This window comes from Arachis ipaensis, chromosome B10 (genome assembly GCF_000816755.2).
Source record: "Arachis ipaensis cultivar K30076 chromosome B10, Araip1.1, whole genome shotgun sequence".
In the NCBI taxonomy this organism is placed as follows: Eukaryota; Viridiplantae; Streptophyta; class Magnoliopsida; order Fabales; family Fabaceae; genus Arachis; species Arachis ipaensis.
The window spans coordinates 409,711-422,659 of NC_029794.2; the positions used below are offsets into that span (position 1 = coordinate 409,711).

The 12,949-nt window shown below is 34.9% G+C and overlaps 2 protein-coding genes across 2 annotated transcripts; one reads left to right on the forward strand and one right to left on the reverse strand.

The window, feature by feature from the left end:
* On the forward strand, positions 261-8,291 carry LOC107623091 (kinesin-like protein KIN-14E). Its single transcript, XM_016325232.2, has 24 exons — positions 261-728; positions 1,162-1,351; positions 1,946-2,018; positions 2,176-2,307; positions 2,397-2,635; positions 2,752-3,079; positions 3,162-3,261; positions 3,345-3,526; positions 3,644-3,759; positions 3,889-3,991; positions 4,073-4,225; positions 4,345-4,491; positions 4,605-4,805; positions 5,066-5,230; positions 5,311-5,415; positions 5,526-5,666; positions 5,765-5,959; positions 6,046-6,172; positions 6,273-6,475; positions 6,549-6,731; positions 6,930-7,025; positions 7,135-7,332; positions 7,478-7,749; positions 7,841-8,291. The coding sequence occupies exons 2-24, from the start codon at positions 1,176-1,178 to the stop codon at positions 8,019-8,021; spliced, it is 3,816 nt and encodes a 1,271-aa protein (XP_016180718.1). The 5' UTR covers positions 261-728; positions 1,162-1,175; the 3' UTR covers positions 8,022-8,291.
* Positions 8,483-12,894, reverse strand: LOC107623714 (subtilisin-like protease SBT1.6). Its single transcript, XM_016326063.2, has 10 exons — positions 12,743-12,894; positions 12,383-12,541; positions 11,793-11,904; positions 11,425-11,660; positions 11,015-11,310; positions 10,722-10,816; positions 10,390-10,632; positions 10,073-10,187; positions 9,663-9,846; positions 8,483-9,249 (listed from the first exon to the last, which is right to left on the reverse strand). The coding sequence occupies exons 2-10, from the start codon at positions 12,537-12,539 to the stop codon at positions 8,678-8,680; spliced, it is 2,010 nt and encodes a 669-aa protein (XP_016181549.1). The 5' UTR covers positions 12,540-12,541; positions 12,743-12,894; the 3' UTR covers positions 8,483-8,677.

Below are 12,949 nucleotides of genomic sequence, written 5' to 3' on the forward strand. Positions count from 1 at the left end.
TCTAATTCCATATTAGGTTTAATTTGAATTTTTGAATAATTTGACTATCATTTAATTATATTCTTTTATTCACATAAATATATAAGTATTAAGTGAAAAAAATCAATTAAAATAACTAGTATGAAAAAGTAATAAAATCACCATATATAATTAAATAAAAACATAAAAATCTTCATTCAAATTAAACTGTTAATATTGAATTATCTATTTAATTAATTATATTTGTTTTTGGCATATATGAGAGGGAAGGAAGCAATGAAGGAGAAAGTGACATGAAGTTGCAGCTTTTCATTTGTTTTGTGTCTAAAACTCTGAACTCTCAGAACAGTGGTTTTGAAATTTAAATAAACACAAACTCTGCATTTGCATTTGCATTTGGATTCAACACCAACGCTTCTTCATTACTACTTTCTTTAAAGAACCATCAACGCCAACAACAACCATTTGCCACAATGCTTATTGATTCTCAATCCACAACAAAGACCTCATTTTGATTTTGATTTTTTTATTTTCTTCTGATTTTCTTTAAACCCACAAAAACAAAGCTAAAGCTTTCATAAAGCTATTGTACTTTCTCTCACATCACACTCTAAACTCATTTTTTGATTTTCTCTCTCTTTCCAAACCCATTGGACTGTTTCTGACTTCATCCTTCAGAGATCTTTCTCTCTCTTCAACCTTTTTCAGATACAATTTGTTGTTGCTACTCTCTTGGTGGTGTTCTAAAGGTTGGATTTTCCCTCCTCCAAGTTGTGCCCTTTTTATTTCAGCTCAAAATCTCTCTTTCAAACTGTTCAGTGTGATTTTTTTTTGCAATTTCTGGTGAATGCTGAAGTGGGTGTGTGCCAAGTTTCAGCTCAAAAACCTGTTTTTTGTTGGGCTGGGGGGTGCATAGTTTGATGCTTGAAAAGCATTTTGGTCCCTTTGGTTGTGTTTGGGGATTTTGACAAATGGGGTTTTCATCATAGCCGTTTTTCTATGCAGTACTGTCTATTTTTCTTGTTTCATATTAACTTCATGAAGTTCCTGAATGTCACATGCTTGATTCATGGTTGCTAGTGTTCTGTACTTTCAGCATTGTTCAATTCTGTGTGTGCCTATGTGTCTGTGTTTTGGCCTCTTTCTCTCTTTAGGTGTTTAAGTGTTCTTTTTATTTTTTAGGTTTCCATTTTGTCATGCAGAACAGTTTCAGATATCCAGAAAGTAAAATGACCATGGATATGCCGTCATCAATGGGAAGCAGATCTTCCTTTGGCTCTAGCAATGGCAATGAGGATACACCTGTTCACCCCTATGCTAATGTCTCTAATGGTGATGACTATGACAGTGATAGCTCCAATTTTGCTCCACAGTGAGTATCATCCTTTATTTTGGAGTTACATTGATAAAAGTGATGATCTGCATTGTAGTGTTTGATAAAGGTTACAAATTACTTTGCTAGAATTTAGCATATATATCTTCTGAATTATAGGGTGTTATTAAATTCTCCTTTACATTTCATCTTGATATATTGCAATGTTATATTTGATGTCAAGCATGCTATTATTCGAGCAACGATGACGAGTCAAGAATGGGATTTGTTATTTTTATATATCGTGATCCCTTGAACATCAGGGAGAGGCAAAGGGTGCTTATATAACTTCTGCTTTTACCTTTATATATTTATCACTTGTATAACTCACACATGTTTGGAGCTTTGTTTCAATGATGCGGCAATTTCACCTCTACACGCACATCTGTCCTATATCAACTTTAACTTTATGCCATCAAACAATATTCTTGAATTTTTGTTCTTGTTTATGATCATTCTTACCCTTTGCAACATGCTTATTTTGCATCTTCCCTTTAACTAAGTGGCCATTTTCATAACAAGATAGAGAAAGTTTGCTGTTTGCTATCATGCAATGCGCTGCAGTTGATAATTTGGTGTTTGATTTGTGTGCAGCACACCATCAACTATGTCAATGGCTATTCCAGCAGAACTTGCTGGAGCTGTACCCTTAATTGACAAATTCCAGGTGGGGGAAATAGCTATAATTATAATTTATTTATATAATACTGCTTCCATATCAATGATATTTGTCTAACTGATTACCTAAATGAATGTGTTTTTGAATTTCTTGCATTATGCGTATAAGGGCTTCACCAAGTTTCTTTTGATGTTACTTGTCATAGGTGGACGGATTTCTGAAATTAATGCAGAAACAAATCCATTCTGCTGGGAAACGTGGATTTTTCTCTAAAAAATCTGTAGGTCCTCAAACTCGAGAGAAGTTTACATTTGAGGACATGCTTTGTTTCCAAAAGGTAGTTAAATCAAATACCAAGTTCCCTGAAATATTTATGACTAAAATTCTTTTCCGACTTAAGAAGAGCTAATTTATTGATTCGTGTAGGATCCAATACCAACATCATTGCTCAAGATAAATAGTGATTTAGTAAGCCGGGCAACAAAACTTTTCCAGATTATTCTGAAATACATGGGAGTTGATTCGTCTGATCGTGTAACTCCAATAAGCTTAGATGAACGAGTTGAGCTTGTTGCTAAGCTATATAAGCAAAGTTTGAAGCGTTCAGAACTTCGAGATGAACTTTTTGTTCAGATATCAAAACAAACAAGAAATAACCCTGAGAGGTGTGCAACTTAAACATTTAGTATCCAATGTTACACTATATGGTTTTTGGTTATTGAAGCTATATTTTTTGTTTATTCTATACTAATGCTTAATACATATTTTGTCTTGTAACCAGGCAATACTTGATTAAAGCATGGGAGCTCATGTATTTATGTGCATCTTCCATGCCTCCTAGTAAAGATATAGGGGGTTATTTGTCGGAATATGTCCATAACGTAGCACATGGTGCAGCTACTGATTCTGAGATCCAAGCTCTTGCATTAAATACATTAAATGCTTTGAAGCGCTCTGTCAAGGCTGGTCCTAGGAACATAACACCCGGTCGTGAGGAGATTGAAGCTTTGATGACTGGGAGAAAGCTTACGACCATAGTGTTCTTCTTGGATGAAACTTTTGAAGAAATTACATATGACATGTCAACAACAGTTGCGGATGCTGTTGAGGTACTTCGAAAATTTTATATCTATTTGCTATCAAGGAACTATTTTTTGCATTGTTTATTCCTTAACAGCATATTTGCTACAGGAACTTGCAGGGCTTATTAAACTGTCAACTTATTCGACCTTTAGTCTGTTTGAATGTCACAAGGTCGTTACCGGCTCCAAATCATCCGACCCTGGGAATGGCATGTCCTTTTTTTATCTCTTCATGATTGTATAATATATAGCTAAAAAGCAGTAGTCTAACTGCTCCTTTTATTGTTACCAGAGGAGTATGTCGGCCTTGATGATAACAAATATATTGGGGATCTCTTGGCGGAATTTAAAGCAGCAAAGGATCGAAGTAAGGGAGAAATATTGCACTGCAAACTGATATTCAAGAAAAAGTTATTCCGTGAGTCAGACGAAGCAGTGACGGATCCAATGTTTGTGCAATTGTCTTATGTTCAGGTAAGTCCTTCCTCTTTGAAGTCTTACAAAGTAATAAAAGTTTATATAGTTTATTTTTAAGGCCGCAATTAACTTCTTCAAGTTATTCAATTTTCATGCTTGGATGTGTTATTACAGTTGCAGCATGATTATATTTTGGGCAATTATCCTATTGGGAAGGATGATGCTGCTCAGCTTTCTGCATTACAAATCTTGGCTGAGATTGGATTTCTTAGCTCACCTGAAGCATCCACGTATGTGATTCTCATTATCTTAATAGTGTCTTAGTGTCATTTAAATATTTTCATAGCAAGTGAACTTGTCATTTTTCCATTTTCTGTAGTCTCACAACTTAAGCTGACTGATGATTCTTGATTTCTCAGTGACTGGAATTCACTTTTGGAGCGATTCCTTCCACGACAAATTGCAATGACACGAGCAAAACGGGAATGGGAGATGGACATTCTTTCTCGTTATCATTCACTGGTATGGGATTGTTCTATAATCGGATATTTACTTCTGTCATAAGCTTCGCAGTTGTTGATAGGAATTCTCTCATTTTTATAGGAGCATCTCAACAAAGATGATGCAAGACAACAATTTCTACGTATATTAAGAGCACTTCCTTATGGGAATTCTGTTTTCTTCAACGTTCGCAAGATTGATGATCCTATTGGACTCTTGCCTGGACGAATAATATTAGGAATTAACAAAAGAGGGGTAAGTTTATTTAACACAAATTACTGGTTAAAAATATAACATTATGCAATATACAATTGTACATGGTTAAAGATGAATTATGCTTTTAATTTGTGTTTTCCTTGATCAATTGTCTATAGATTCATTTTTTCCGTCCAGTTCCAAAGGAATATTTGCACTCCGCTGAGTTGAGAGACATAATGCAATTTGGAAGCAGTAATACGGCAGTATTTTTTAAAATGCGAGTTGCTGGTGTTCTTCACATATTCCAGTTTGAAACCAAGCAGGTATAATATCTTCATGGTGCCACACAATCCCCTTATACGAACTTGAATAATCATTAGCATATATCTCACTTATGCATTAATTTTTCTTACCGACATTTTTACCTTCATTGCAGGGGGAAGAAATTTGTGTAGCACTTCAAACACATATAAATGATGTAATGCTGCGCCGCTATTCAAAAGCACGGTCTGCTGCTACTGGTTCTTTGAATGGGGATATTTCTAATAATTTTAAGCCTCCTAACTTGGAGTTGTATGAGAAGCGTGTTAAAGATTTATCAAAGCTTGCTGAAGAATCGCAAAAAAATGTTGATCAAGTAAGTTTAAAATCTATGATTCATTTTGTGGCTTGTTACATTGTAAAGAAACCTATAAGGCTTAGTTGCTTCAATTTTCTAAGTAAATATTTTTGGTAATAGTTGTTTACTTGTCCTCCAATATATTTAGGATACTTGCTTCTTGCCTAAAGTTATCAATGAAAAAAAAGAAAGGAAAGAAGAAACTTTCCATATCTTTTGGGGTGTATAACTCACGTTTTTCTGTAAATAATTATAATGTTTTGCATTATCTTGGGTAGTTGTATCAAGAATTGCATGAAAAGCAAAAACAAGAAGAGACGATGCAAGAAGAATTGGAGGGATTGAAAGAATCCTTAAATGCTGATAGGAAAAATCTCGAGGAAGTTTCGAATGATCGTGATAGACTTAGATCATTATGCAATGAAAAAGATAAGGCACTTCAGGTGAAAGTCTTGAATTCATGGAATGAGCTAAACTTTCTTTTTATCTTCTTATTTACCTTACTAATTATGATCTTCACTAGGCTGCAATTCTTGAGAAAAAGAACATGGAAGCAAAGATGGCCAAATTGAATAATCTAGTAATAGAGAATGCTGCCAAAAAGGAACTCATTGGAACAAATAACCAAGTAAGATACTGTATGAAGTGTTATTCAATATCATACAGTCAATTCATCTCTCTGATTAAACTTGTCATTTTTAAGTTTATAAACTATGTACTTTGGATGACATCCAATAGGTCTCACAAAAGCTTGAAAGTGAACTAAAACTTTGTAAAGAGGAGTTGCAAGCAGCTGAAGAAACTATCAAAAGCTTAATGGATGAAAAAGTGATTTTGGCAGAGAAACTATCTGTGCTTGAGAAGAGAAGTTCTGAAGAGGTGATGTAGAAAATAACAAAAATAATCAACATTCTAAATTAAAAACAATTGATTGAATATGATGGTCAATCAATGTGACCGTGTTGGTTGTAATGCAGATTACGTCTCTTCAACGGAAACTTGAGCAAGAACGCAAGCTTACAAAGTCTCAAGTGTTTGAGCTTGAAAAGAAGCTAGAAGGGCTTAGACAAGAATTAGTGCTTGCAAAGTCTAATATTTCAATAAAGGACTCTGAGTTGGCTGCTTTGCAAAATAATTTGAAGGAATTAGAAGAATTGAGAGAATTGAAAGAGGTTTGCTTAACTGCTCGAATTGTATATAACTATCTATATGTTCTTCACATTCATTTGATTATATCTGATCATTGTTCATTATTCAGGACATTGATAGAAAGAACGAACAAACGGCTGCTATATTGAAGATGCAAGGGGCTCAACTAGTTGAAATGGAAGCGCTTTATAAGGAAGAACAAGTTTTAAGGAAACGTTATTATAATACAATAGAAGGTGAATAACAAGAACTACTTAAGTAGGATATAATTTTGTGAATGTGCTGATATATATGCATTTGACATGTTAACAACTTTGGAACTTGAATTTATTTCAGATATGAAAGGCAAGATTAGAGTTTATTGTCGGCTAAGACCTCTTAGCGAAAAGGAGATTGCCGAGAAAGAAAGACAGGCGCTTGCTGTGGTGGATGAGTTTTCGGTCGAGCATATGTGGAAAGAAGATAAGCCAAAGCAGTATGTATATGACCGTGTGTTTGATGGTGGTGCAAGTCAAGAGAGTGTATTTGATGATACAAAGGCAAGTCTTAGTACAACAACTTATATATTAACTTAGCTCACTTGTTACTGATTTCTTATTAATTACAATGCAGTATTTGGTGCAATCTGCTGTGGATGGATATAATGTCTGTATATTTGCTTATGGTCAAACCGGTTCTGGAAAGACATTTACCATCTATGGAAGTGAAAACAACCCCGGACTTACCCCTCGTGCAACTGCCGAGCTTTTTAGAATTTTAAGGAGAGATAATAGCAAGTATGCCTTTTCGTTAAAGGTAAATCCTTTTAAATTGAAAATTATTGAGTTAACTATATAACTTGATCTAGTCAATGTCCAAATGAAGAGTAAATTATATTTTTTATATCTATGTTTTTGTGCATAATATCTGAAGTTCATCATAACCAGTAATAGAAATTATTCAAATGTTTCTTATTGTTTTCTTAAGTTAACTTTTCTTGTATAACCGATACAGGCATACATGGTGGAATTATATCAAGATACCCTTATAGATCTTTTGTTACCTAAGAATGCAAAACATTCAAAGTTGGACATCAAGAAAGACTCGACGGTAATTATTTCAAATTTATCTTTTAGATTCTATTTGTAATACTAAGCATTTTTTCAATGTTATCATTCTTGTAATATTAATGACTTCATCTTTAATTCTCTGTTGTTAGGGTATGGTGGCTGTGGAAAATGTAACAGTTCGGCCAATCTCTAAAATAGAAGATTTGAATAATATAATACAAAGAGGATCCGACCGGCGCCATACATCGGGTACACAAATGAATGAAGAAAGTTCAAGATCTCATCTCATTCTATCAGTTGTCATCGAGAGTACCAACCTTCAAAGTCAAGCAGTTGCAAGGGGAAAGGTATTCTTTGGAGTTTTATTTCCTTCAATCCTTGTTATAACATTTTTAAACATTTGACACCATATATAACGATTTAAGTGACAATGTAAAATATTAATTTTGATTAAAAATTCTGAATATTTACTATTTTGTTGAAATACCACAGTTGAGTTTTGTGGATCTTGCTGGTTCAGAAAGGGTGAAGAAATCGGGTTCAGTAGGTAGCCAACTCAAGGAAGCTCAAAGCATTAACAAATCGTTATCAGCACTTGGGGATGTGATTAGTGCTTTGTCTAATGGTGGTCAACACATTCCTTATAGGAATCACAAATTAACTATGTTAATGAGTGATTCCCTTGGTGGTAATGCTAAAACTCTCATGTTTGTAAATGTTTCTCCAGTGGCATCAAACTTAGACGAGACGCATAACTCGCTTATGTATGTTATTTGATCTTAGCTATATTGATTTTCTTTTATTATTTCTTCTGTTTTGTTTTAACAATATTCTTGTGTTTTTATGTTTGTTTAGGTATGCATCGCGAGTGAGGTCAATAGTGAATGATCCTAGCAAGAACGTTTCTTCGAAAGAGATAGCACGACTGAAGAAGTTGGTTGCTTACTGGAAAGAGCAGGCTGGTAGAAGAACCGAGGATGAAGAATTGGAAGAAATTCAAGAAGAAAGACCAATTAAAGACAGGACAAGCTGGTAAAAGGCTTGAGCATGAAGTTCTCGGTAGATACTCAAGAATGTTAAACCAAATTGGAAGAACATGTTGGATATAGTCATATGGTCTATTTTCTTTTCGGATTGTTGTATAATCTTACAATTATTAAACATGTTGGAAAGATTTGTAATTTTGTAGAGTGATCTAACTGTATAGCTTAATGATGGTATGTATATATTAATCCTTTTGACTCATGCACATATACATATGTTAAATACTTATTTTAAAAAATGTGCAAGGTTTTCTCTTTCTGGAAAGAAATGTGCAAGGTTATTTACTGCTTATGTTTAGTTTCATGAGTTCTTTAATGGGATTAGTGTAATGAGTTTTGAGGTAGGTAAAAAGTTTGTCCTACAAAATAGGGTACATAATACAATCAACTTTTGTTATTTCATGCAGGTTCAACATATCTAAAAATAGGAATTAACCATAAATAATAGTGGAAGTAACCTCAAAGCATCTACATATATAATTTCTTTGAATTCTGTTTTATATAATGATTGCTTATGCTCCAATCATATAAACTAGTGAACTTTGGCATTGGTCAATAGGAATTCAATATGAATGGTTGTTCTATGGACTATAGTAATCTCAAACTCTTAAACTAACATATATATTTTGCTATATATTTACATGCATTACTATCTGACCAATCCATGATTTGAAGGTGCAACCTTGACAACTATGGGACTTGTGACTTGTGATCTTCTATTCCTCCATGACAAGAACCCAAATCCATAACCCTTTGATGGAGCATTATTCACTTTGAAGTTCACTCTGAACTTGATTTTCTGTCCTAATCTTGAGAATACTAATCTGTTTGGAATAACAGTGACATTAACACCAGGTGGAGAAAGCACTGAAGCTTTGTAAATAGTTCTTGATTTTCCAACATTGGTAACAATCCTAGTTACTGAGGCACTGTTTTTGAGATTTGGCACTGTAATTGATGGATAATTAAGATCAGAAGCAGTTGTGAGTGTTCTATGCTCACATGTGCTGTTGTTGTTCCTTGTGACAAGATGGAGTGAATGCTGATCATAGCCAATTGAACATAGGAATGTGACAAAATCTGATGCCTCTGAATCATAGATGAGACCAGGATCAAGAACTCTTGCAGGGTTCACAAAACCTGATCCATAGTCAAATGCATTAGCCCTTCTTTGCTGTGGATCCGCGCTAATCGGTCTATGGTTCTTGTCCAGAATTGTAGCTGCAAATTGAAGTCATTCATGCCAATGTTCAGTATCTGGGATTTAGATAATCAATTAAGGATTTTTCTTGTTTAAACCACTACTATTAGGACCTTCGAAAGATTCATTCGTCGAGAAAATAGTCCCTCAAAGATTGATAATCATTCTTGGTATTTGAAAAACTGGTTCCTTTTGACAAATCCACCAAAGAAAGAACCAAATTATAAGCAAACTAATATTTCAAAGGTCAAAACGGCAATTTAGTCAAAACTAACATCAATCTCTAAGAAATTATTTTGTAAGTGAACTAATCTTTCAAGGGTAAAGATGATATAGTACTAAATTTTTCTGTTGCAATTTATCTGATCAAGAAATCTGAAACATGGTTTTAGGCCCCTAGAAACTGACATTAACAATTAGAAAGTGATGTTACCAGTGGTCATGATAGCAGATTTGATAGCAGATGGAGACCATGAAGGATGTACAGCTTTGACTATGGTTGCAATTCCTGTGACATGAGGACAAGCCATGGAAGTTCCAGAGAGAATATTGAAGGTGTTTCCAGCTGCTGGAGACCATGCTGCAAGTATATTCAGTCCTGGTGCAGTCACATCAGGCTATGTAACATTACAAGTACAGTGTCAGAACAAGTCCAAGAATGAAATGAAAGACAATCATTCTGTTTCCTTTTACCTATCCATGTTATTTTTCAGTATATCCTTCGATTAATGCATATACATTGACCTAAGGATGTATAAGAGAAAAAACAATGACAAACAAAAGGGGACAAAAGGAGTATTCAATGAATGTTGTAAAGAAGGCAAAGATGAAAGGGAGTATCACCTTCAAAATTTCAGGGTTGAGTGCATTGGGGCCTTTAGAAGAAAATGATGCTACACGTGGCGCAGGCTGGGCTCCTAGAACTGTCTTTGCTTTGAAAATCCTTGACATAGGAGTACTGTTTCACCATATAACAAACAACATGATGCTTGGTAAGACTATGTAGATAATGCAGAAAAAGCATAGCTTATTTAGGAAGATATATGATAATTGTATTCATAATTTTATATATCATGTTGAACATCTAAGATCATATATAGATAACTAAGTATTTTAGTTACATTTCTAGCAGATGTGAATTGAGAGGTTATGAAACAAACCGTGTTCTTCTGATATAAGATAGAATCCTTGCTCCAATTCTGTTTCCAACAATAGCTGAGGGGATCACAAATGGAATTGCAACATCCTGATCTGTCTCATCAATGAGTATCATTCCAACTCCTCCGGCATCTTTCACTATCTTGCTCTTTGCCACCTTTGATTCTGTTGAACTCTCTACATGCCTACACACTAGCACTTTCCCTTTGGTCTTGGTCTTATTAAGAGAGCTCTCTAAACAGTAACTACAGAAAACACAACAAAATCTAACTTAAAAGGCCATTTTCTTGAACTGGTTTCTTCATAGTTCTTACTTTTAAGTACCTTGCTTCACCTGGATTGATAAGGGGTAAAGTATCCTGCAAAGGCTTCAGAAGCAGATATTATACTTGTGGAAGCATTCATTTCTGAGATACTAAGACTTTCACCCTGTTTCATTAATCATAGCAAACTAATCAAGGGACTAATAATTTGTATTAACAAAGTCCACCTTTGAAAAGAAACTAGTAAGATTGAGAATTCCTTTCGTAGATACAACTCTAACATCTCATATTCAGGCATACTCCCAAATACGAGATGTTAGATTTGTATCCATGCAAGAATCTCTTTTTGACTAAGAATATTTACCATGATTCTAACACCATTTCCAAAAATGATGTCAGAAGTGAAATCCCTGTCTGTTGAGCTGGCAGCAACAGTGAGGATCCATGGGGCAAGATTAGTGGCAGAGGCAGGGTGGCCTTCATTGCCAGCTGATGCCACAACAAGAACACCACGGCTGGCAGCATGAAATGACCCCACAGATATTGCATCACTGAAATAGTCTCCTTGTGGAGACTCAGCTCCAAGAGATAGTGACAAAATGTGAACCCCATCTCTTATTGCATCATCAAATGCAGCTAGCAAGTCCACATCATAGCAACCTGCTACATAATAATTCTATGACTAAAATACCCTCTTTAGGATCTGAAAATATAAAACAAGAATAGAAAACATGATCAACTAGGAATTAAGGAGGTAACTAATAATATCAGAACCTGAATCCCAACATGTCTTGTACACAGCAATTCTAGCCATAGGTGCACCTCCCCTGGCTCCTCCAGCTGCCAGCCCCATATAGTTCATGTTTGCCACATAGCGCCCTGCAGCTATGGATGCTGTATGGCTACCATGGCCGGTGCTATCCCTTGCAGATCTGAATGAGGTCTTTGCATCTGAACCTTCCTCTTCAGCTTCATATCCGCTCTTATAGTATCTAGCTCCAATTACTTTCCTGTTCCATAAATTTTATTAATATTATTAACAAATGAAAGATGTCATCCTCATGGTTTTATCTATGATGTGAAATGAGGGGGAAAAGAAGAATAAAATTGGTGAGAAGATAAGTTTCAATTGAATCAAAAACCTGTTGCAAGTTGAAGAATTGAATGCTTCTCCTGGTTGACATTTTCCCTTCCATCCAGGTGGCACTGGAGGCATGTCAGTGTCAATGAAGCTTGGGGATTCAGGCCAAATTCCTATGTGAATAATAATAGGTGATTCCATTAGCAAAATCCAAGTAATTATGGTCTTCAACAAAGCAAGCTCCTTAAGATATTTTGTAGTGTGTTTGATAAACCTTAAGAGTAATTGTGAATGTGTGATTACCCTCTTCATTAGAAAGAATGTCACTACCTTAATTATGTTCCACTGTCATGAATTATAGCTTCCTTAAGATTCTACTGCTAGAAGGAGAAATATAAAGGGGGGGCAGAGTTTCTGACACAAAAGTAATAAATGAAAGGCTAATATGGAAGTTGTGTACTAAAACTGGAACTGGAAGTTGAAGTTCTTCTGAACCAAAGAATTAATGCCTATATGGTACTTCTAAGGAAAAAAGGTCTCAAATTTATTATTATTCTGAGCATGTAGGGGGTCAAGAAATTTAATGCAACAAGAATTACTGTCTACTATGACACTTTTACTAAAAATAGTAACACTTGTTGGTTACTTTACCAGTATCAATGAAACCAATTATGATATTTTCTTGGTTCCTTATGGAGTAGCCAAGAGTCTCCATGGTTTGGTCATCAAGAAGCCCCATGAAGTCCCATGAATGAGTTGTATGCAGCTTTCTCTTGGAATTGGGGAACACAGAAACCACTTCTGGCATTTCTGCTCAAATTTAAACACAATAGAAAAGCTATTACATTAGACACTACTACTAATCTTGGTCTAAATGGATCAAAGGAAAAAAGTATTATTTTTCTTCATCTATTCTATAATATCTATCAAACTAAAGATTTGGTACATTCATAACTAACTGTGATACAGATGATTTGCAAATCAAATAGAAGGAAAATCTCAATGGCATACTTGAAATATGATAAGCTTGTTCATCAGTGAGCTTGGCTGCAAATCCTTTAAAACCATGCTTGTAGCTATAAACATGAGAAGCTTGTGCTTCCTCAATGCTGCATCAAAAACAATTCCAATGACTCAAATCAAATGCTACTGCCACAGATACAGACAACAATAACAAAAAAAAATTCTAAGGTGGGTCGGCTACATCATAGATTTCAG

What these genes read in the sequence shown, in the direction of transcription:
- LOC107623091 (XM_016325232.2), top strand. Translation starts at nt 1,176, where the DNA reads ATGCAGAACAGTTTCAGATATCCAGAAAGTAAAATGACCATGGATATG. An exon ending in ACATGCTTTGTTTCCAAAAG is followed by an intron (nt 2,308 to 2,396) that starts GTAGTTAAATCA and finishes TGATTCGTGTAG; the next exon opens with GATCCAATACCAACATCATT. An exon ending in ACATCAAGAAAGACTCGACG is followed by an intron (nt 7,026 to 7,134) that starts GTAATTATTTCA and finishes CTCTGTTGTTAG; the next exon opens with GGTATGGTGGCTGTGGAAAA.
- LOC107623714 (XM_016326063.2), bottom strand. Translation starts at nt 12,539, where the DNA reads ATGCCAGAAGTGGTTTCTGTGTTCCCCAATTCCAAGAGAAAGCTGCAT. An exon ending in AATTCTTCAACTTGCAACAG is followed by an intron (nt 11,661 to 11,792) that starts GTTTTTGATTCA and finishes TTTATGGAACAG; the next exon opens with GAAAGTAATTGGAGCTAGAT. An exon ending in TCTTATATCAGAAGAACACG is followed by an intron (nt 10,188 to 10,389) that starts GTTTGTTTCATA and finishes ATGGTGAAACAG; the next exon opens with TACTCCTATGTCAAGGATTT.